This window comes from Nestor notabilis, unplaced genomic scaffold (genome assembly GCF_000696875.1).
Source record: "Nestor notabilis isolate BGI_N333 unplaced genomic scaffold, ASM69687v1 scaffold2668, whole genome shotgun sequence".
Taxonomy (NCBI): Eukaryota; Metazoa; Chordata; class Aves; order Psittaciformes; family Psittacidae; genus Nestor; species Nestor notabilis.
In genome coordinates this window covers 65,255-91,078 of record NW_009938534.1, presented here as the reverse complement: position 1 = coordinate 91,078, position 25,824 = coordinate 65,255, and the positions used below count along the sequence as shown (strand labels likewise).

The 25,824-nt window shown below is 35.5% G+C and overlaps 1 protein-coding gene across 1 annotated transcript in view; it reads right to left on the bottom strand.

The window, feature by feature from the left end:
- The window catches only part of FAF1 (Fas (TNFRSF6) associated factor 1), a 164,078-nt gene that overhangs the window by 73,156 nt on the left and 65,098 nt on the right, over positions 1-25,824 (bottom strand). The window contains exon 8 of the mRNA XM_010019353.1: positions 6,180-6,266. Within this exon, the coding sequence (XP_010017655.1) occupies positions 6,180-6,266 (87 nt within the window). The remainder of the gene's footprint in view (positions 1-6,179; positions 6,267-25,824) is intronic.

Genomic DNA, 25,824 nt, shown 5'->3' with positions numbered 1-25,824 from the left:
TACTCTGTAGTTTCAAATATGTATCTAGGAAACCTGAAAATTCAAAGAACCAAAATAACTTTCTTATAAGCTGATCTCATTCTCTACTAGAAGACATTGTAACCAGCCAAAGAGGCCAGCAGAGCAAACCTGAGATATATCCTGAAACTACTATGAAAGCTCTAAACATATAATGAAGAAACCTGAGTCCTTTCAATTAAACTCTGTGTTCAGCACAACTCTGAACAGTAAGTGGTAGCACTGGTCTGGATAGAAAAGGCATGCAGAACACAAGTTATCTGCCTTTTATATAGTACACTGTTTATGTGAATTTTCCTTAAGCCCTCCATGACACATTAAAAGCTCCATGTGGACCTGCTCTTCTAAAGACTCTGTACTTTCAGATGGGAGAATTCTCTCGGCAAAACCGTCAACACTTTAGACAAGTTGTGGTTATGAAAACAGCAGATGATACATGCTAAAGCTGACTGCACTCCCCTCTAAACGCACTTCTTTGAAGTGTCTTCCTTCCCCAAAAGATAAGAGATTAACAGAAGCACCTGCTCTCAAAGATGAAATTTCTGTTTGATCAGTGACAATGCACTGGCCCACCAGAATAGTCATAAACCAGACTCTTACCACCTCACTAACTCCCAATACACCTGTGTTTGTCCAAATTGCTGCTCTTCATAAGAGACATGAGAGTCTTAAAATTCTGTGATTTTACTAAACATTTAAATTCAAATGGATGAAACGAGTTATAAAAACTAAACCCTTTTAAGAAAGGTGATCTTAATTTTCCCAGATTTCTGAGATCATGGCTACTGACATCCAAATATCCTTATCTCAAACAGAAGCAGAGAGTGCATTTCCCATTTCCTCCACTTCCAGGATTCCTAACAGCTGAAAAAAACCAAACAACAATAAAACTGGGCCTCAAGATGCAGAATTGTGAGCAGAACCTAAACTTTTTTTTCCATCAGGGCCCAACGTGGTTAAGAATGCTGAAAACTGAAAAGTTGGGGGGGGAGGGGATGGTTTTGGTTGTTGGGGTTTTGGGTTTTTTTTCCAAGGTGGGGGGTTTTGTGCATGAATTTTTTTAAAATCATAACTGCTGTATTTTTATTACAATGATACAATAGGTTTTGTTATTCAGTGTGGACTTCTTACACTTCCAGAAGACTCATTACCATACAGTAAGGAAATAAAACCTTCCCAAAAGCAACGCAATAGGTGCAGATCACTTCAACTGAGTTATTTTATGTTTGAAAATTGGACAATCCTAAATAAATCCTCTTGCAATGAAAATGTACAAATATAATATGAAACTGATTATCCCTGACATGGCAATTTTTACATAAATGAAATTATTCCCAATCATTTTATCTTTATTTCTATAAAGAGAAAATAGACAAGGGGGTAGGTTAAAAAAAGAATTGTGACAAAACAACTGTAACCTCCTTGTTTATTCTGGGAAAGCACATGATAATTCATCATACTTTCATCCACATAGGAACATCCAAGCAAGCCATAAGTCAAAGTCAGAAGGTTATCTATAATAAAGACATTTAGGAACTCTTTATGGAATTATTCAGTTACTTTTCTATTTCTTACTGATGATGAATGTGCTGCTTCATAGATTACCATGAACTTCCAAGACTGGGTACTGTTTAATGATTTTTGCTACTAAATTAGGATTGTAATATAAATGTTAAATTGAAACTTTACCATATTTATGAGCCCACATAACAAAACAGACTGCAAGTATTCTTCTATTTATCTAAATTAAAAGGATCCTGCCAGATATACTCTACTGCAAGCAACTGATGGAAGGAAAGTAACATACAAAATAATTAATATTATAGACAATCCAAATTATAATTATTATATTCCTACACAGATAAAAGAAGGAGTTGAGTATTTTCTAATGATGTATGTATTCTAATTTAAATATAGTCAAATTTACATTTCAAATCAATAGGCACTTGCTCTGCCAGGACTATTCATTCATATCAATTCCAGGGGGAAAATTCCAAACAATCCAGTAAATGCAGACATAGCATCCATTACAATTAAACAGCCAGTGTATGTAAACCTTGCAACTTGTTTTCATATCAAAATGACAGCATGTGGTAATGAACTTTCTGTTCAGAATTATAAGACCTGGAAAGGGAAAGAAATATATACTCCCAAATACTAATTACTCAGCTGCTTAATACTCAACCTCGTCAAAAATCTGGAGATCAGCCAAAAAGTGTCATAAATGGTTTGACTTTGAACCAGAACACTATTTATCAGCATTCATAATTTCTATCTGTGCAGACAGATTGTGCTTAGGACTTAGCAATGAAATAGCTAAATATAACAGCAGTGCTAATTAGATCATACATAAACGTTTGAGAATTCTGATTATAACTTGGAAGTCTTTATTAAACTCAGCAAAGGAACGTAAACCACAACTGCTACAGCCATCACAGCACTGAAGGTGGTTATGTTCACAAGGTATGATGCAGAACCTCAACACGTTAGCAGCTACATATGTCACGTCTGAAATGACCCTCCACAGCACAGCAAAATGACTTGTCAGTATATACCTACTTCTGCCTAAACTAATATCCAATGCTTCTCCATACCACGAAGCATGGTTACTTGAAATGAGGATATGTGGTCTTGACCAACTGTACAGTTCAGGGAAACAAAGTGTTACCGACAGTGGGTGGAACGACAGATGCCGAGTTCCTCTGTACAGTATCAGTGTGTGAGGCACAGTAACAACACAGGGCACTTCATCTTCTATCTTTGCCTCTCTCCCCTCTTCAAACCACATCCTAAATCTTCTACATCTTTTTAATGCAGAAATATGTTACATTTTGGCAAGCTCACTGTCATTACTTTTACGAAGCGGGGATTTCTCATTGCTACGCTGAAATGACTTAAAACAATGAACCAATTAAGAAAAAAGTTCTAGCTCAAATACCAAGAACAAAAGCAGCACAAAAGCAACCTCTCTCCTCCTTCTCATATTGGGTGTTGCTGTTCTATGCTACCAAAAATCACCCGAAACATCAGGGACAAAACCTCATCCTATGGAAATAAACCAAAAACCAGTGTCCTCATAGGGGAAAAAAGTTTTACTTCAAACATAAATGTGTAAAACTAACACCCAAAAGGTTATCTGTACTTATAAATTAAATCACAATGTTTCCATGTAAAAGCTGTAACAGAATACCCCCTATGACTTATCTCAGATTTAGGGGGTTTTTTAAGTGCACACATATTTGAAGATTGCTCATTCCACTTGGCAATAGCAGTAATTACAAGTGGAAGTTTAGAAGTTCAGTCAATATAGCAAAGACAAAAATTTCAGAAATTGTAGTAAATTTCTCTGGCTTGGTTCTCGTTTCACAAGCTCAGTAATGTTAGGTTGTTCCAAAATCCAAAACAAAAATTGAGAGCAAACTTTCAATCTATTTAAACCAAATTATAATTATTTCTTTTCTGGGATAATTTTCAAGACTTGATTATATCAGTTGATGATATCTACCCCAAAAGAGATAAATTAAGCCTTTAATATAATCAAAGTTTTACTTATGTAAGCTTGTTAAAAAAGAATGATTTAAAACTCATCCATTTACTTTGAACTTTAATGAGCAGAATAGATATAATTTATGGTGTTAAAATTATTCAGGCACAATAAAAGCTAAAAATATGTCCTTGCAAATGGCGAAATTAGTTTCCATAGAGTACATATGCCTTGTTTTCCACAATCAAACTGTCACAGCATGAAAACATTCTCCTGCATGTGGAGGTTTTGATACCCATTTCCCTGGTGAAAGTGTGCAAAAAGGATCTGAAAGAGTTATCGGCAATTCATACAGTATCCCATATTTCATTAGATAGTACGCACAGAGAACATATCTTAACTCTGAAGGGAGATGAGGCAACAGTGTTTTAAATGACTATTGACTCCACTAAATTTCCTGATAATGTCAGAAGACTGTAGTCTGTCAGGTTCATAAGAGACTCGGGATGATACAGGAATCCAATTATGCGAAGTCTATTTAGTTGTCCTGTTTGCTAAGCCAAAGGTTAACGAGAACTGCACTGAAAAAACCTCCTGTGGTATTACAAAGTATTTCTTATGCTGCATAACATGTAAATGAAAAAGTATTTTAATCAAGTCTTTCTTTAACTCTTTAATTGCAGTGGAGCACTACACAATGCAGCGAATTAAAAACTCGTGATGGAAGAAGTGATTTTAAAATTTGCCACTGAACTACAGACATCGTGGCTAATTATTAAAGCAGTTAGTACTGAATATTTCTTATTTGCAATGGAAAAAGATGTTCAGATCACTGAACCACAGACAGTTATTGCTAACATGAAATCTTTATAAATAGTAAGCTATGGCCTCTAATTTTAGAGAGAAATTAATTATATTTTTGTTGGTAACACATTCAAATCTGTTTACACAGCTGACAAGTCTGAGCTGCACCAGACTCGAGCAGTGAGCTTTGGAGCAGATGACTCAACATTCACCAATTTCATTAAAGATGAAAAGGGGAAAAATTCACCTGCAACAATGTCACTTGTAAAAACAGACTTAAAACAGATTTATGAGTTTTACATATGTGAGGTATCCTATTCAAAAGAAGCAGGGGGAGGGAATAAGGGAAAACCTAACAGCTGTGGGAAAACAGATTAGAAGTGTTGAGTTTCCAATTCTTTTTTGGGCTAATGTAAACTAATAAAACGTTAAAATGGATCCACATTCCAAAGACTGTAATTACCACATGACACCATGCTGTTAGTTCAAATCCTGCATATCGCCCTAGATATGCTCCTGAATACACGGACATAGATTTACCCACCTCTCAAACTTAACTACTGTTTCTGCAAACACTACCACAGACATACTTCATGAGTGTATCAGGAATTCAGACAGCCTTTGCCTTTTTTTGTTTTGTGTTATTTTGCTTGTTTGGGTTATTAGGGTTTTTTTATTGGCATAAATACTTTCTCCAGAGCAATACAAAATAGCAGTTCTGCCTTTACAAGTAAAGAATAGAAATGAGCAGGCAAGTAATGCATTAAAGATAATGGTAATATGAAGAGAAAGCAAAGCCCAATTCTGTTTTCACTTTGTAGACTACTCTGGTTCAAATCCTAGTTGAAGTGAGTTTCATAAAAGTAGAAATACTTAATTTTTCTGCATTTTTCTCAGGTCACAAAATCTACCTACAACATAACTACATCATTATTTCAGCCTTTTAGGGGTTGTTTTGTTGTTTTATTACATAAAGGTGGACCTCACTAGCTGGCATTGGGAATATACTACCAGAATAATATCATCTGAGCAAAATTGAAAGATATGCTGTAAAACACACTGTAGGGACAACCATGCAAGGGAGCAACTCAAATATTTAATGGAATTCTGCAGTTAAATTCCACAATTTCCCAAATTTGTAAACAATTCACAGTCAGCTGGTTCGGTCAACGAGGGTTCATATTGATCTCAGCTAACATTTCCCTGCATTTCTAAATAGTGGTAATTCTAAAAGCTGCAACATATGTTTGACAGTTGAATACATATTGTACTGTACTAATGTTATTTACTATTTTAAAACAGAATCTTGCAAATATCCATAGATTCTTGCTTGTCCAGAGAGAACCAGAGTGATACTTGAAAAGCAAGTGAAGCTCTCCACTGATTTTAACAGGAACACCTCCTGCTTGAAGCCAGACACAGGCTTAAGCATACTGGTGAAGTAACTGAGTAAAATACCTCATGTGTACTCAGAATACATGTAAAAACCAGGACTTTTTCCCTGAAGTTCACTCACTGCAGTATACTTCTTCATCTTCCAAAATGTTGTGCAGTGTTGCTTCAGTCTAAGAACTTATCACAGAATCATAGAATGGTTTGGGTTGAAAGGGACCTTAAAGCTCATCCAGATCCAACCCCCTGCCATGGGCAGGGACACCTTCCACTAGAGCAGGTTGCTCCAAGCCCCTGTGTCCAACCTGGCCTTGAACACTGCCAGAGATGGGGCAGTCACAGTTTCTCTGGGCAACCTCCCTGTCTCACCACCCTCAGAGTAAACATTTCTTTTCCTTGGCAAAAACGTGTACTGAACTTGATACACATGAATAATTTCCACGTGCTTCAGTAATCCAATATTGTAACCAAAGGTACTTACTGAGTCGTCTGTGGCAGAAGGCGGCCACCCTTCCCATAACTGGTGACGAACAGGGATACTAGTTAGGTCGTAGACATTCCTCTTTACCTGGTGAAAGAATTAAAGAATGAAAAAATCAGACCTTGCTCTAACAAAAGCAATACAGGCAAATGGCATTATTTTCATATAATCCCAAGTTTTTTGGTGTTTTGTTCTGGGTTTTTTTCTAATTATTGTAAAATAGGTTCTTCCCAACACTCACAGGTTTTCAGACAGTACTGTCAAAAGCAATTGAAGAATGTTAATGAAAAATATTTAAATCTATAAAATATCATTCACAATGATTCATTATTACTTCAGCATCATAAATGTGTAAAAGAATTCATAATACAATTTTTCACAGTAAAAACTGTTACAAAGTAATGAAACTGAAGGGAAGCAGAAGGTAATAACAAAAATTCTGTTCCAGGTTTCACTAGTTTATGTTATATCTAAGGCAATGAGAAATGCATCTATTTTTTGCAGTAGTTCCTTAAATGGGACCCAAAAATAAAGGTGAGTCTATTAAACATGAAAATATGAGTTAAGCACATTTTCAATGAAGACAACACGTTTCAAATATTTACTAACAAAATGCAAATAAACTAATTTTTACATCAGCCCTTTTCTTTTGCTATTAAGATAAAAGTTGATATTATTAATCATTTCACATGATGGTTGTCAGAAGGATGGGAGGGGGAAAAGAAGAGAGGTGGAAATTTTGAATACAGGAATAATGCTGCAAAATACAAGAGTTACGTAACTCCACAAAAAAACACTAACAGGGATAAAAAAGCTGGCATATTTAATCAGAAGTTTAATGATAATGATAAGCAATTATTTAAATGACAAAAAGATGTATTTTTGTACTTGGGCTAGAGACTGATATCTCAAATTCTGAATAATATCTTATACCTGAATGTCAAGACTGCACAAGCAACCAGCCCATGTATATATTGCCCATCTGGACCAGAACTGTGAACAACAAACCACTTAAAGAGAGAAATGTTGGCTTTTGGTTTGTTTTCCATAAAACTGCTACATGGGAATAAAAGGTCTTCCCATACCTGTATCAGTCTACTTCTAAGTACAGATCTCAACAACCTGTAACACATCCAGAAAAGCATCCTCAAATCAATAAAAGGTTTGATTCATCTTACTAGTATTTTGCATTGCCCTTGGCTACACTGAATACCTGAGGCAGTCAGAAGTTCTGCATCCCACTCCCAGCTCTAAGAGGCCTGTTGTTCAGTCTAATGCTAACAGACACAAGAACCAAGTCTTTGACACATTAAACCAAAAGTTAAGGCAGATGAGTAAGACTGACTTAAAGCAAATGCCAAGTCTACTCCAAAAACTATCCTCGGATGCCTTGTTTAGCTTTTGTTTGTTCACTTGTCAACTGGAAAGAAACAACAATTAATTAAAAGGAGATAACACAACAAAACTAAGCAATCCACTACACAGACATTTTATATAACTTGACCCTGCCTACAAATCAGAACTTGCCATAACTTCATCACCGAACCACAGCTGAGGTTTGAATACATGGCACCAAAACTCATTTTCTCTGGATCATCTTTAGAGATAAACACTGCATGGACCCTTTCTTTCAAATTTTGCACATAGACCAAGCACATTAATACATGCATGAAGGATACACGTGCAGACATTAAGCAGTAAAAGAACTGTTCTAATCACTGTAATCCAAAGTGGGGTGAGGCAGGGATTTCCACACATACACTTGCTCACAAATGTTAATTTGGGCAACATTCTACAAAAGACTCTTTATGGCACAAATAAATATGACTGAGAAAATTCAGGGCCTATAGACAACAAACACAACGTATAGTGCTCTTACTGTATTTCCAATTCTCAGATCACCTATTCAATTGTTGTTGCTAATTCTCACTACTTAAGAGGAGCAGGAGGAGGAGTATTTCATACTATAAAAGTGCCCCCTAGTAAAAACTGCAAAGCATTGTTTCACATTTCTGTATAGTTTTATATATAGTCTAGGTGGATAATAATTTCAATATGATCAGTTTAAAGCTTTATAAATACAAATACTCTGCACAGATGAGTGGAAAACAATGACTTCAATTTATTATCCCAGAGTAAAATACATTACTTATAACTCTTGAGTCTACATCTCACTAAAGGATGAAAGTCTGACCATGTGGGTTCCTTACCCAAACATTTCGGGATCATGACATATATTTGGGTTGGATTTTCAGTTCAGCTTTATAGTCATTGTATGTGTTAGACTCATTAAGATATCTCTCTTCTTACTTATTTTTTTAAAACTAGTAAATTAGATATAAACCCAATAACCTTTATGTTAATCCTGGTTTTGTTCAGGAGTTTTTGCTGGGACACTGATCTGGAAACTATGTTTCAGTTTATTAAAAAAAAAAAATAATTACAACTATATTTTAATTTAAAAAATAAAACAAGCATTTTTTAGACACAGGATACTGAAGTATTTATTAGCAATTAAAATGGACTTTCCATTAGTGCTTCCTCATATTTAAGCATGTTTTCATGCTTTAAAAAAAAAAAAACCCACACAAATACATCTTAATTATCAAAAACATTTAAATTAATTTCAAATACATGTATGTATGGTATATTCTTATATAGTTGCACATACACACACACCCCCCTGTGAAAAATGGAATAATGGAAGACTACACTCTATAGAACTTGGTATATGTACTGCTTCTTAACAAGAAGGTAGCCTGCTGTGCAGTATTCGTTTCACAGTAGTGTCAAGGTAAAGAGATGTCATTACTCTGAACTGACCCCACAACAGCCCATCAAAATGTAACGATACTGATCCGTAATCACAAAAATATGGTTCTTGCTATTTTCATTTGCTCGCATTAAAAACCCAGATAAACTGTCCCTGCGAGATAACTATTCTCCAGTCACAAACTAAAAAGTCTTATTAATATTATTCTCACAATATAAAACTCTCAAATGAGCTACTTTCAAATAACCAGTGAAACTTAAGTACAGAAATGTGAGATCAATAGAACTACGTAATATTGTTTTCAAAAAGCCTTCAGAAGTAAAAATAAATAACTCAGAAGTCACATTCCTCAAATTCCCTTTTAAGTCCCAAGTACAACAGAAAGGCATTATGAAAAAAACAGTATTTCCCTTCTTTCATTAACTCATCTGTAACTGCACTGAATTCAATAACATTCCTCTGCTATTCTAAGCTTGAAAGGCATGCTCACGGTAAAGTGTTATGTTGGTATAAAGCACAATGCCAGACTGATGTGCTGGACAAAAGTGATCAAAGTTGAAGTAATTTTAGCCAACGCACAAGTATTCTGCTGCATTATTCTACCAGAATGACATCTGTTGAGCAACTCGTCGCAGAGTAAACTAGTTGTTACAGGCAGGCCTGGTTGGGTAGGGAACCATGTAAGACTTATTAGGGTAATGTTTGATTAAACAAACTGCTGCAGTTAAAATCATAACTGGATTTGGAATTCATGCCAAAGTAGGCCTCTTTCAAACAAACAAGCCACAATCAGTTATTTAAGATAAAATAAGCTTGCTTTTAAATAATGATTTAATTTTAGGTTCTTTTAATATTTAGGATAGAATACTAAAGCAGACTGCAAAATGTTTTAGACACTAGGAATATTTACCAATCAAGCACAGAAAACCCCCTTTCTTCATGAAGTGACTTAGTTTCAGTTTAAAGTTAAAAATTCTGTAAGGAAGAAAAAGTTCTAAAGATTTGTATAAAACAGCCATAAACTGCATTTCACTAGGCAAGTGAAATACAAACCTACACCCATACTCTTCATGCAACTGAAAAAGTTAGTATAATAAATGGATGAAGTCTGTATTAAGGTTTTTATTTATAAATTCACATGATACTAATAGTGGGACTGAAACCTTTTAAAATTTGTATAAAGCAAACTCTAACTTCTAGTGCCATCCACTGAGCTACATTTATTGGCAAACTTCTTGGTCTCCCACCTTTGATCAGTTTGAAATACGAATTGGTGGTATTGTCTTTGTGCAGCCCACAATTTCTTTTCATAATGTTCAGATGCCATGGTGACTGGCACATTACTATGGCAGCCACCCTTCGGGATTATAATCTCCAGAATATATGAGATCATTTAAAAACAAAGTAAAGGCACATCTATTTGGTTCCACAACTCAGCTGTGAACAGTATCAATGCCACCATTTAAACCAAATACCCCATATATTTCAGATGCAATTTTACTTGGAAAATTACATATGATTCTTGCAGAATGCTCTGCCTTGCAGCTATACACTGATGCTGTAGAAACACATGAAGTTTTACCTTAACTCCCTTCTACTATTTAGAAGGCAGTTAAAATATTAAACAACTCAATATTTTAAGAAAACCTAAATACCAAAGTAGCCAACACACCAAGAAAACTTCCCAGATACAGGCAGAGTCTCACTTTCTTATCTTTCACTGGCTTTTTTTTAAGCAGATGAGTATGTTGCTTTAAAAGTAAGCTTAAACAGAGAAGATACACTTTGTTTGCAGATATGAAATTAATCCAGCATTCAAAGCCCTTCCACATCCATATTAGTCAAGATAAATAAAGTAAAATGTATCACAGGGTAAGAAATCTCTACCCAGGTAATGTGATGATGACAACCTTCTGGCTGTTGCACTTAGCAGGAGTAAGTAGTTATTTTCTATCTCCGAATTAGAAAAATCTGAAATCTACTGTAAAAAAAAAATTATCTAACACCTACCCAATTGTTAAAAAAATAAATTTATGCTGAATCATCAAAGAACTGTCATGCCTGAATCTGTACCTTTGAATCACAACAAATCACAACAAAGTTTAACAGTAGTTTCCCTCAGGCTGTTTTCCGCTTATGCAGGTACAAAGTTAATTGAAATAATGTAGATAATGAACTTTTGTTAGTCTTATTATTAAATATAATTTATGCAAAGCTGTAAATTGGCTGAGATGCTAAAGACTGTTCCAGGCACATAGGCAGCATGAAAGACAGTGCAAAAATGAGTGCATGAAAGGCAGACAAAAGGAGCAATAAAGTCAGAGGACTGTGAGGAATGTGGAATGCGAGTTGGGGGATGCAGGGAAATGAGATCAGATGCAGAGTGAGCAAGGTTGCATGGGGCAATGATGGTAAAGTGAGAATCTTGACTTTGACATTGTAACAGAGAAGAAGCCAAGACAAGTAAGCAAAATTTTCAGGGGACAGCAATGATATGGATGGGGCAATGACAGAAAGAAACACAAACTAAGCAAAAGCATCTTGGTGGAGAAAGATGGAAAGAAAGGAGGCAAAACCAGCTAAAGCAATAGTCTCCAAGCCTTAACATCTCTGCCAGCCAAAATTCCACTGATATAGCAAAGGCCATCAGGAATCTGGCAGTAATACGTGGGAAGCATGGACAAAATCTACCAAGTTTTTACCCATAGAGAAGGGATAAAGTAGTGAATTTGAAAGGATAATGATGTTACCAATCGTTATGAACAAAAAGATGAGTCAGATAAAAGGGCAATTTCTGTTAGCTATGGACCAACAAGAACTATTAAAAAGATAGAGATGTAGAACTAGAAAGAATTTCTGATTCAGCATCTCTGCCACAACCTAGTGCAACAGATTTGGTCCACATTAATAATAAAGACACAGGACAAAAATGGAAGAAGCTAGGAGAGAAAATTAAAATAAGTGATCCATATTTAAAGTTTTGCCATAGCAGAGAAAAAGTATTTGGGATTTTATCAGGAAAATGCTATCAGCAGTCCATGAGAAACTGAATTTCTTAACTTTAAAAAATGGCATCTGCAGTAATTTTCAGCCAGCAACCCACAAGTAGGATATATTCATATATAGCAAGCGATGTACTGTATGAACCACAACCAGCATTAGCAACCAAACCAGAACTCTCAGGTCACTTTCTGTGAGATTCCTTTGATGGGAATGATACATGTCTGCTCCACATAAAATTTTGTTTGCCTTTCTGTATTTCCAAAAAAACACATTAAACTATAGTAAAACACAAAGAGCAAAGGTTATTTAAATGAGCAAATTTTAATTTTAGTGTAGGCTTTACTTTATAAACAACAATGCAATTCTGAAGACATCAAATGATAACCAGCCTGTCTAGCAGATGACTGAAGTTTGAATTATGGAATACTTTCAATTAGTGAATTGAAATGTCACAATTGGGCTATTTTTAGATAACTGCATCTGCTTCTCAAGAATTTCATACCAAACTCTCCAAGGAAGACTCACTATGCTAAAAATAGCTATTTATATTTGCACATACACTCAATTCACTCTATTGCAATCTAATGGAAAAAATACACTTCCAACCTACATATATTAAGTCCATACTGAATGTAAAAGAACTCCTCTGCTGTCCTAGCTTGCCAGCCACAAGTCAGTTGTGATTCAGCACTTTTATGAAATACACAAGAACTCAAATGTTTTACAATACCTTCTCTAACTAATTTTTTATTTCACAGCTCTTCTTTTAAACCACTATTTTTGCTTTTAAGACCTCTAAAAAGATTCTGCTCTGAATCATTTATTTATCCATTTATATATCTGGCCTCATTTATTAAGTTTTCCTTTTTAATAGGCTAAAGCTTTGAAACCTCTTCTCTTGTTTAACGCAGAATAAAAATGCATTAAATTCTAACATAATTGGTTTTAATTCAACGCCTGAAACACATTCTTTGCTTATTCTGTCACAAGTAAAACCGAAACAAAAAAGAGCACCAAAACTTGGACACCTTCTGAAAGTAGCATTCTTTTCCCCCTAATTAGAACAGTTTCATTTTTAAAATCAAAAATAATATGCAATTTCACACCTTCCTAAAGGACCCTAAGAGAACCTGAATGTCCACTGTACGCTGACCACATACAAAGCAGAATTCAACAGCAAGTTACAACCCACACACACACACATAAAATCAGTAGCAAATTTTCTGCTACGTTTTTGTGTACCACTTTCTTGCAGTGAAACACAATGTATGTACAGAAAAGGCACTAACGCATTCAACTTTCACTTTAGAGTGTACAGAACAGTGTTCAAACCAATACAAATCCAGTTTAAACTACTATTACAAACAGGCTGTATTGCACTGTAGTACTCAGTAAACATTGTGCCAGTATCTTCATTAGAAAGCTTATTGAATTCATTACTTAAGGATTCAAATTAACTTTGGTTTGGAAAAAGATGATTGATTTTTGAGACATTCTGCTGGTAAGAGTTCAAACAAAGATTAAATCACATTAAACACTAAGCAAAACTCAGCAACTACATTTTTTTGATGTTTCCAACTCTAATTTCAGTACCTAGAAAAGAGACTGAAGTACACGAATTTTGCCTTTCACTGTTGGAAAGGTGGAGTTAGAACTTCATATATCTAGAGATTAAATTAATACTCTAACATAATCCACATTACATCCAATTTGAGTGATGAGGCAAGAAGAAACCGGTAACTACCAAGAAGGATTAAATGACTGAATAAATAAATGCAAAGATAATGTATTATTTTGTTATTATGTATTTTTAAATAGAGGAAGGGAGGAAAATTTTCAGGAGAAAGAATCCATAAACAGACAAAACTTAACAGAGAGATGATTCACCATAACAATTTTAGTGAAAAACATCTCATTTAGGAAAATAAGATACTAAATACAAGGACAGACTCACCAGTACCACTTCCAGAAAGGCATATAGATTCTTTACTCCCCAACTAAGCAATTACAGCTTCATTCCTCCAAATTTATATCCATCATAGTGAGTCATCAAACAAAATCCAAACCAAAAATGTTAATTCCATTTTACTTATGTAAATTCTTGAGGACTACAGATAGTTCTAGTTATTTATGTGAAATACTACTGGCAAACTTCAAAAGTCCAAAATTCAAAATGCAAACTGCTGGGGGGTTCTTTCCTAAGCTAGTTGGTTATGTTCTGTCTACTTCTGCAGTTGAGAGTAAGACATCCTCAGAGACTCTACCTACTCACTTCATAGCCTCATTGAGCAACTATGTTTCTGTGCTGTAACACTTATACAGATAATTTAGAATTTCTTCTTAACTGGAAGTTGTTATTAATCACCAGATGATTTAAAAATTCATTAAATGTAATGACATCTACAACTCATTACGTTTTGTAAAGAAGCATTTAGCAGTTTCCTTTCAGCAATAGAAGTAACACGGTGAATAAACTAAATAAACTACGTTCAGGATATTTCACGATTATTAATATTTCACTATTGGACTTCATATTTTAAACTACTTTTAAACCAACCCTTCATGGATGTCATTTGGCCTTTATTAATGGGTCTGTGTCAAGTTAGTATTTTACCACAACCTACAATAAAAAATGGTTCACTAGGTAATGCTAGTATATTTTTCTGGTTAAAACCTGCAAATTTTATAACAGAAAATAAAAGCAAAGCTTCAACTAAACTTTACTGAATCTTTTGACATGTGCCTCATACCATGTATCTATACCTACAAAATAATCTGAAAAGATGGATGTTCCAAGTACATGAGATGTTCCCTCAAAGATTTAGCAAGACTTTTTCCTAACCTCAGCCTTCTGCCCAGCAAAGATTTGAGGTCTGAGAATTAATCTGAGCTCTCCTCAAGTTACCACATAGCACTTTTTGCCACTGCTTTGGAGCTGGCCTTTACCTGGGCTGCAGCAAGTGGTAGATGTTAAGTATATTTACTATACTATAGTATTCGCTATATTTAAATACTACATAGAACTGTTTCATTATCTTTGAAATGTTGTTTTACTTCTGAGTGCCTCAGTTTTCCGCCACCATACATGCACATTTAATTCTGTGGAATAAAGAAACCTCTTTGCCAATCTCCATCCTTAAATACCTAACATTAACCATCATTCTAGAGGAGTGTTCTTGCTAAATTCAAGTTCCGATCTTCTGAACTTGATGCAGAAGTTACCAATTGCTGCTATATGGCCTGCACTGTGCAAAGGTTCAGCCTATGTAATTATTATTATTCATTGCCTGTAGTGCCTAGGAGACCTAATTGTGATAATCCCCTCTGAACTTAAAACCGCATGAACCTTTGAATTTTTTAATAGAAGGTTAAAAGAAGAAACAAATTCCTATAGAAGAAGAAGGGAAAACACATTCTGAAGAAATTGAAGCAAGAGACACGAGTATTAGAAAAAAAAAAGGGAAAAAAAAGGGGGGGGGGAGAAAAAAAATAATTTTAGCAGCACACAAGCATGAGGTTGAAATAGGGTATAAAGGAATTAGAGTGTGAGCTAGCTGTGACATTAGAGATTGAAAGGAAGATGTGATTAGGGTTAAAAGAGATCAAACAACAAAGACTTACTGCCAAAACAATTTTACGAATTTACTTGAAAATGCCTTAAAGACTCCTACTAACAAAATAAAACTGATGATACTACTTGAAGTTTTTTGTTTGTTTGTTCTACATATAGTGCCCTGACACAGAAAAGATACATTTTTAAGTGCTAGTTTGTTTTTCCATTCAGTAGGAATGGTCATCTGAGACAATATACTTATTACTAACCTAAATGAAAAAGCACTACTCTGTGGAAACTTTTAACTGACCTTTATGCACATTACAAAAGACAACAGGCAACTGTTGCTGAGACATCTGTTACCAGATCACTATCAAGACAGAAATACTCTTTTGACAAAGCACTCAATTGCAATATAAAGGGTAAATACAATTTCTAATGTTGTACCCCCAAGGAAGGGTATTTATTTGCTGTAAAAATCAGGAAAATTACCAAACCAGATTGTTAATGCTACCATCCCAATTCCAGCTGCTTTTATTTTCTAAAATGCTGATATATTGCCAAACATCAGGTATTTTATTTCCATTAAAAATCAACACTTTAAGACCCCTTTAAAAATAGCGGGACAAACCGTGGAGACCAATACTCATGCAAGGTCCTGCATCTGCCAGGAAAAATAAGACTTTAGTTTTCCTATAGAAATGTTACTTTTAGTTACCATCTTCCAGAAGATTTCAGAGTGCTTCACGAAGCACGGTAGGAAAATTATGTGAAGTCCAGAGGACTATTTTGGACTCTGCTGCAGCAGTGTACGAGGCTATAACAGAGCTGAAGCTAGACAGATACAATAAAGAATATACAAGCTGAATAAGGGTATCTCTGGGAAGAAGCCATGAAAGACTGATAAGAAAACACTGCAAATTAGAAAAGTGTAACTGTTAAGACCAGTTCTATGATCTTTGGAGCTAAAAAAAGCCATATGAAAACCACTAGTTAAAACAGCTGGTCTATGAAATGCAACAGAACACTGCACCAGGGTAACAGTTTGTATCTGGGTTAACCAGATGAGAGAGATCATCAGGAGTCAAGAAGAAGTAATTTCATATGGATTGCTACTTAGCAGACTTACTAGATAATCCTAATAAATTAATCTCAGTGATTAAATCAGTAACTTGGGGAAAAATATACCTTGACTCTTACTGATCATGAAGGACATGACTGAGAGCAGTAACTTTGATCCAAGCTATTTAAAATTGGTATGAAAACACAGCGTAAACTACTAAACACACATCGTGCCTCCAAACATCTCTCAGATTTACCAGAAGCTACTGTCACTACTGGTAAAATACGAAATATGGTTGGGAAGTAAGAAAAAATCTGTATGCCAGGTACACAGGCTTGAGCCACGCTTGTCCGTATCATGTGTGCATATATTCAGATCACTGCACAAACAAATGTAATTTTGCAGTTCCCCTCTTTCAGTCTCTTCTACTTCCTTTGTCAGGAATCAGTACATGAACTCCTCACCAAAAGTCTGTATCATATTTTCCTGTACCTTGTATTGGCTGTGTTGTTCCCTTTTTAAGGAACTAGTTGTCTTAAGGAGTTATAGCATAGTGAGTATTTTGGATATAGTTAGGTTCCCTCCCAGTCTTAAGGACCTTAAGGATTACTTCTAGGGCTTGAAATATCACTTAGAGTAAAAGAGAGAGTTGATGTGATTCTTGCAGTGGAAAGTAGATCTGTTACATTTTCATGGCTGTCATGATCTGAACAAAAGAAAAATTTAGACATATTTATTTGAAGACAAACACCCTCATCTTCATTTCAAACGAAACCGGTTTGTAACAGCCTAAGCATGACAAAAGCATATACTGGTCTTTCATCACTTCCCTACTTGTGTATTTTCACGGGTTTCAGAAGTAATCAGCTATATCAATGAATGGTAAAATAAATGGTCATTTTAGGAAGTAATAAGATGAATAGAAGTTAGATGTCCAATTCTTGCTGCATTTAATGATAGTAAATGGCACCATCCGTACCCATACCGGGGAAAAAAATGGAACCAAACAAAAATTAAGGGAACAAAATAATTAAAAAAAAAACCCAAACAAACCCTGAACAATTTTTCCTTTTCTAAATTTCTTTTCACTTTGGTCCACAAAGATGCTAAATCCCTCCCCAAATCTCAGATTATGATACCAAGACATACTTTCCTCAATGAATTTCATTGACTAACAGTCCTTCTTCCACCAAACATTTCAGAATAAAACCAGATTCAGTTTCAATCTTAAAAAAATGGAAAAGCACATGCTTCAGAGACAATCCTTATTTTAACCTACTAATTTTGTGTGGAACATTACAAAATCAGTATTTTATCATTTGTTTTTTACTTGTCTCTAATCCAAAAAAACCCACTGTTGTGACAGAGCATTGCTACTAGTGACAACACAAAATCTATTCAAGTTCTTGTAACTGGTCAATAATAAGAAAATATTTGCAAATTTAGGCATTTTCTGAATAAGTAGTTCAATCTATGAATTTGGTGACACAAAGTACCACAGTTGTGCAGGACTTTCATGTAGATAAATCCTCCAGTACTTCTAACTTCAATATTTTACTTCTCTCTTCACACCACTTTACACTTAGAGCTCACAGTAAGCCTGCTTGCTTAGTGAAGAGCGATAGGTAGGCTCTCTCTGCAGCCCTTTTTGTTCCCTGTGCCAGCCAAAAAGATGCACCTAAAGGAAGATGAGCCACAAATCTGAAAGGTCTTGTGTGCTATATTAATTTTACTGATACTGTACTGTTGCTACAAGAAGACAAAGCTAGTAGTGCAACTTGCATCGCACCTTCTACCATAGCATACAGTCACATTTGTAATCCAAAGGAAAAATTACATGCAAAGTGCATTTTCTCTAAAGACTTCCTAGTATCTTCACAAGCAGAAGAGAACATGTGTTACCCAGAAACCCATCAATAACTCAACTGTTGACTTGGTTCATTCACCTAGCTTGTTGGCATCAGGTAGTTGGCAGATTCTTCCATATAAGAACTCAGTATGAACTCAACACTGAAGTAAACTGTTATGTCCTTTTCAGTCACTGTATGCATTTAACACATTATCTTATGCAGTTGAGTTTGAATAGATATTAATGGTATTTTGAATACAAGTTAAAATAAATTATAAAACAAGGTTTACTGAGGTGTTAATCAACCTTCTACTAACAAAAACATTTCTTGGTATTTCCTCCATTTCATTTTCATGTCTACCAAATCACCACTTCTTTTGGGGTTTTTCATTACATCAACAATATTCAGAAAGAATCTGAAATTCATTTCTGCTTTAACCAAGGAATGGCTGTTGGTTTCACAATGGAAAAGAAAACTATGCCCACAATCTGCACAGTGTCAACATGCACACATCAATTACAAATATAATTACTAATATTGCTACATTTAAGGTATATACATATAAGATGCCTGATTATAGTATTAACAAGCAGCTCTCCTATATACATATACATTTTTTTAAAGAGAATTCAATCTATTTAACAATTCACTAACAAAGCTATTCCTTAGCTCATCCCTGCCATAACCTGCTCTATTCAGAAACATATGGGAAAAGACATTAAATAACCAGTGAAAACCATGGACTTCTGGTATTAGTGCTACACATTGCATACCCCTATTCATTATTCCACCTCCCTTGTTTAATCTATCATTAAGACTCAGTGACCCTACACTAAATTTAAAGCAGATCCTTCCTTCCTCCCATGCCTAAATTCACATACTTTTCTAGCTGGGGATGCCCTCGAGTATTAGCCACTCTACAGGGTTTCTCTAATCTCAGCTCTGAACTATGTTGTGCTATAGAAGCAAGAAATTGCTGGTTTACATCTTTAACTATGGAATCTTCCACCAAAAAAACTCCCTCATTTACTTAATAAGATAGAGAAAAATCCTTCTTTTAGATGGATATTTAAAATGTACAAAAATTATGTATTTCCTTCTATATGATATAAAATGAAAGTTATAAAGTAGATTATTTTAAAGCCTGCTTCCCTGCACTTGAGTTCAAAACATAATTTCACTGGAAACAGTTTTAAAGCTTTCAGAAGTTTATCATCAAATCTTCTAAGAGCTGGATCTTTATTTGCCTTCAAAGTCAATATGAAATAAGTTTCTAACACATAAAAAAAAAACAACAAGAAAACAAGAAGATGACAAAAAACAGATATTAGATTTGCTTTTGGTTTTTAAACATAGGAACTAAAACCATGTAAAAAGCACAAAGACCTCTCTTTTTAATTTCTTTCTGTTGACACAGTTTGCACTTTAACAGTAGTGGCAGTACAGGTGAAAATATATTTAGAGTTTGCTGAATGAGGGACAAGAATAATTATCATTAACATCTGTACGTATTCGTCAACTATACCCCTGTCTTCCTCTTCCATGATAAGGTGAAAATTGATCTTCATCAGGATTTTAAGAAGTTAAAGACAGTAAGACTGTGAGTGAAACAGAGATGAAATTCTGTCGAGTTAAAATTAATCAGGCTAAGGTGCAATCCAAATACAGATTTTTATCTTTACCAAAAGCAGCCATACAATTTTGTTTTGGTTTCAGGAATAACACTATTTTTATCATGTTTAAATATTTTTAAACACATTTCCTCAAAAAAAATAGACTAAAAGAGCTGCAACCTGACGAAGAACCCCAATCTGCATTCTCCCATGCGTCTACCTCTTTAAGTCTTTCCCCAAACAAGTCAGCACTTGAACTGGTATTAGGTGTAAAAGAGTTGCATGTATTTGTAGAGTATAAATAGATAATGGGGAAAGCAACCTAGTAAGTTTTAAATTGTTAAAATCACATTTTTCTATGTGCAGGCTATAAAGGGATATTTCCAACTCCTGTTCTCTATTACAAGTTATCAGATAATGGAAAAATATTATGAACAGTCAAAAATCAACACACTAAGCTGAGAGTGACCATGGAAAACCTGAAGACTGAGTTCTACGCAGGTGCAGACACAGGAAGATGAAGGGAAAGCATTACCAGAGAATAAGCAAAACCAATAAATGTGAACTCTACAAAACTGGTACATGAAACAACTTGGTGATAAAAACGATCCAGAAGCCTCTCCAAGTGACGAAGTTTTCTTCACAAGAAGCAAACCTTTTATGGAGAAAAAAAGTCCCGGTTTGCTGAACCTAAGCTTTTTATCAAAGGCACACTGGCAGCCTCCTGCCAAAAGCTGCTTCACATGCTTGAACTGCATTTATGACAGAAAAATTGACCAAAAAACTCACAGAACCTGTCTAGACAACAGCATTCTTCTTAAGGGTGAAATCTTACGAGAAAAGTTCTCAGCTTTAAGTTTTCCAAAATGGGGGAAAGTCCACTCATTCCTACTCCCTGTTAATTTCCAGGTTATTCAAATGAAACTGCTATTAGGAAACATGTTTTGATTGGGAATATTACCTACAAACCTTGCAGGACCTGTGTGATACACCAAAATATACATCCTTAAGGTTCTGCAACCTCAGATGTTCCTCCTGACCTGGACTGGCTTCCAGAATTGGACCAGTTAAATTAAGAGCACAAGTAGTCCACAATAACAAAATCACTTTTCCCTTTAAAATTCCAAAATTTTAAAAGAAAACTACATGATCTTGTTTAACTAAGAAGAGTGAACAATTGAGACTCTACTGATGCAACAAGAACTTATTCACTGTATCTTCAACAGTGGCCACCTTAGAGAATTGTCTAGCTTGAGTAACCCAAAAACCACACGCTGCTGAAATCACAAAGCTGTTCCATGAAGGCAAGGGTCAGTATTTCTTGAATATATAACTAAGAGCAATTTCATTAGTGTTTGACCAAAACACTACAGGCAGTTACCTCTTCTGTAGATTCCAGTATTTACAAAGCTTACCATTCATATGCTGCAGAACAACAGAAAATTCAATGACCACTTTAGAAAAAGAGCTAATATGAAGCTATTCTGACCATTTTCACTATTATACTGTGCAAACTTGTCATCTTACTGAAACAAAAAGATTTGAAGAAAGGTTAACTTAATTAAACACGCATCTTATTTCCTCTGTGTTTTTCAGTCTTAGCTCGACATGAAACTCTAACTATTAAATAAGCAGTGAACACTATTCCTTTTAATGAAAAAGATTACTTAGACCGCAGGTTATTAAAACCTCAGCCATCCATTTCCCCAAAAATACCTTCAGTGCTGCACAGAATTAACAAAGTCCCTACCAGAACTACTTTTCCTCTAAAATAAAACTCGAAACTATGTATTACAAAACAATACTCACAGATAACAAATCTTCAGATCAGAAAAGATCTATTCAGCTCAAATTAACACATTTCTATAAATCAAAGCAAAATTTATCCTCACTTTCATTCCTGTTACAGAATTATCACCTCAATAGCCAATAAAAAGAAAGATCTAATGAGGTATTTCAGTATCTCCCAAAGAAATATTTTCAGCTGTTTTTCTTTTATGTGCTTGAAAGGAAAAGAGTAATGAATTGCTCCTGCGCAGTCTTTTTTATTATTCTGTTATGAGAACAAGAGAGTTACACCAAGTCTTTATTTTCACATACTTCAAGATGTTTTTTCTCACTGCAACAATGGCAAAGGAAACCTCTGCCCAGACAGGACAGTTATTTAATAACAACAGAGATTACCTGCTTTGAGCAGTAAACTTCTTTGCTTCTACTAATGGGTAACAGGCCAAGACGACAGAGACTTATTGGGTAGCTAAGGGATACTTGAGAGCTCTGCACTCTAAGGTCCAGGAAATAGTCCAATATCTCTTAGGAGTAAGTTTCCACAACAGACAAGGATCTAGACTTCTACCAAAACCCAAGTCATTCAGCTATATCTTGTTCAGTCTGCTGGACTACTTGTACCTATTAGGATGAACATCCATTACTGGAGACAAGCAACCCTCTAACCCTGAAAGAATCCACATACATCATGAGGTTATCGACCTGAAATGGGGAAGACAAATCTGTAACAGTCCAGCAAGAACAACCCAAAAATTTGAAGAATTTGGGAGATGTTTCTGGTCATTCACCTGCAGAAAGAATACGCCCTGGATCTAAAATTGTTTCAAACAGGACAGTGAAATCATAATCACCTCTTTCATGATCTGTGTAAGAACACTTAGAAGAAAAGTAATTAGAGGCACATGCAATAGATCAAGAATGTATATTACAGACAGGCTAAAAAGATGTAAGTTCTGCAATACATTTAGTAGCACTTTTGTTGTTTCTGGAAGTAAGAGATCAGCCTTGAGTAAGCACAACCTATAAAGTTTTGAGGATATTCTCCCAGGTCTCATTTGTCAGAAATGTTCCAAATCAATTGGGCACATGATCTTTGGGCACTCAAACAGATGGACCAGAAGAGAATGGGCCTTTCTGAAAGACCAAATGCTTTCTAAGAGAGAAGTCAAGTCTCTCAACATTCTTGTTAACGTGATTATCACCGTGACACTGGAGTACTGAGGCTTCAGCACACTATCAACAGCTGAAAAACATTCTATAAAGAGCTGCTGATCCTGCCTGGGTGAGTGAGCTGTCACTTACCACCATTCAACAGAAAAAGGACAGAAAGCCATGTAGCAGTCATCCCATCACATGGATGGCGTGACTGCTGACAATAGATTGGGTAAATGTATGTTGTAGCTTTGTGTTTCTAAGTAAAACATGCATGAATAGTGGTCCTGACATACTCAGAGTCAAAGATAGTTCTTGGGCATGAAATGAGCTGCAACATACAGACAGGAATCAGGCCCAGACCAACCTCCTCAAGCAGTGAAACAATTCAATAACATCAAAACTCTCCACATGAATGTGAAAATAAAGGCATTCAGGCACCCTATTTTAAAGATAAGTATTTTCATCTTGTGTTCATTTTAGATATTTGAAATAGTTTCTGTAAAATCCTCTTCCCTTGAAATAAGACGCCATTATTAAAGCCCAATGGATTAGAAGACTCAGAAAAGGCTTGCCTGCTGACACCTTATGAAAACAAAGTCCTGAAAAACAGCAAGAAAAAAGGTTGCTGAGATGGCAGAAAGTCAACAAAAAAACCCAAGAGCTGCTGGTAATGGTGTCCCACAGACAGGCATTTGAAATTGTAATTTCAGACCAGAAGAAATGCGTGCAATCTGCCACCAAAGCTATGGAGAAAATGGACAGATCAGACTGGAGGAGAGAGAGGTAACTCCCTTCCAAAATCTTCAAAACTGCTTTGAAAGCAGAGATTGAGAAACCAGCTACAGAATACAGGTCCATCTATGGAGGCTTTGCCAATGATGATACCCTGAGGACTCTATCATAGTTTACAGTGAAGCAAACTATGAAAGAAGGAAGTTCAAAATCATCTGCAGTTCATTCTGCTACATATTTTTGACCTTGCTGCAGAATCTGAATGCATGGAATCAGTCTATACTTGAAGAAATATCCTCAGTTATTCACTGAAATACAAAAGGTCATTTATGTAAGTAACAAAAAAGAAGAACCTATATCTAGACTTTGGTATACAGGTAATGTCCAAAAAAATGGCAAGACTTCTGTTCACATCAACACTTCTTCAAGAACAATATTCCAGACCTGATCCTTGGAAATAGGTCACTAAAATATTAGAATCTGTGATGGAGATTTTGAGGATATGCTAATGTCACATTATCTTAAAACAAACTTAGAAATGCACATCAGACATTAGCTTTGGGAAAGGTGTAAACTTAACCTCTACAAAAGCTCCAGCATCATGCAAATAAACACGCTGAACACCAGAAATTACCACCTTACGCTTCTGTTTTTCAGTATCTGTCTCTGCATCAGAAGATCTTAAGGCCTGTTTACTGTGTAGGGATAGAGAAAGATAGAAAAGCACATTTCAGAATAAAAACTGTGTAGAAATACTTGCAAATTAAACGCCTCTTTTTACTTTCATCAGAGCTTTCCTTTTAAAAAAGAATCAATAAAGCTTCACAAGAATAAACTGTGTGCGGTTGTTCTTCCTGCATCAACATCAGTGCCAATTAAATTCTGAACCCTAAATCTTTATTGTTTCCTATTAGCTGCTAACCAGAACGAACACTGTGATTTTCTGGGATCCCAGGCTGAGACTTGCTGTAGCAGCAGTTAGAATATAATATTCTTGTTTTGACTTGTCTGCTGGGTAAACTTGACATTGAAGCTACATGGTGGAAAATAAATACATAATACCAAGATGTTAATTTTACAGAAACACTTAACTTTTGTGACCACAATTAACACTCAGGGGGGGAAAAAAAGCCATTGACAGGTCTGCCTAGCTCCTGCTTCTGCACTGCTTCTCAGGCTCCCTTTCCATGTGGTGGCTCAGCTCCTGCAGAAGCCAGGCTGCTGCTGACCCCAGGGGCTGCCTTCAAAGCAGCACATGGGGAGGAAGAGGGGAGCAGGATGACAGGGAGTTAAATACAGCTATAAAATGGCACTGACTCCCTGCTAGGATCCAAAACGGAAGTCTAAGGGCAAACGGCTGCTGAGAACAGCTCATCCTCTTCTCCTCCCTCTCCCACCCTCAAGCGCTGGGGACACCTCTACAAGGAGGGCAGCAGGACACAACTCCCAGCGAACACCAACAGTTTTGAGGGAGCTACATCCTATTAGTGCAAGCAGACAGGAAAGCAGAATTGGTACATTTATGGTGCTACAAGATCTTTTTTTTTTTTTATAAAATAACCAGAAAAAGAAGCTATCTTAAGGTGCATTTTTGGAAGACAGCTAATCTTGTTTTGCATAAATACTGCTCCACATCCCTAACTCCATTGTGTAAGATCACAGAAGAGCTGCTGCAACACAACTCCTTGTGAACAGTACAGTATTTTCCGATTTATTCTACAACAGTGACAGATATCCCTAAACTGAAAAAAGAACTAAAAACAACTGTCAAACAAGTCATAATGTCAACAGTGGTGGAACATGGATAATAGGCTTACAGAAATTAGAAGTGTAAACAAGTGTTTATTTATGATAGATATTAATTTCAAATGTAACACTACAGTTGAATTGCCAAGCAGTGAAAGAAGAGAGCACAAATCTAACCTTTTTTTCCTTATTCCAACTGCATTAAAGTTAGCCATGATTTACACACGGGAGAACAAAAGAATGCAAGGAATTGAAAAAGAGCTTTAAAGAAAAGTCTGAGAAGCATATTTTTGTCTATGAAACCAATCAAAGTCAAGGGAAGCCTTTTGGCTGAACAAGAAAATCATCACAGAAAGAAATTTAGGAGTG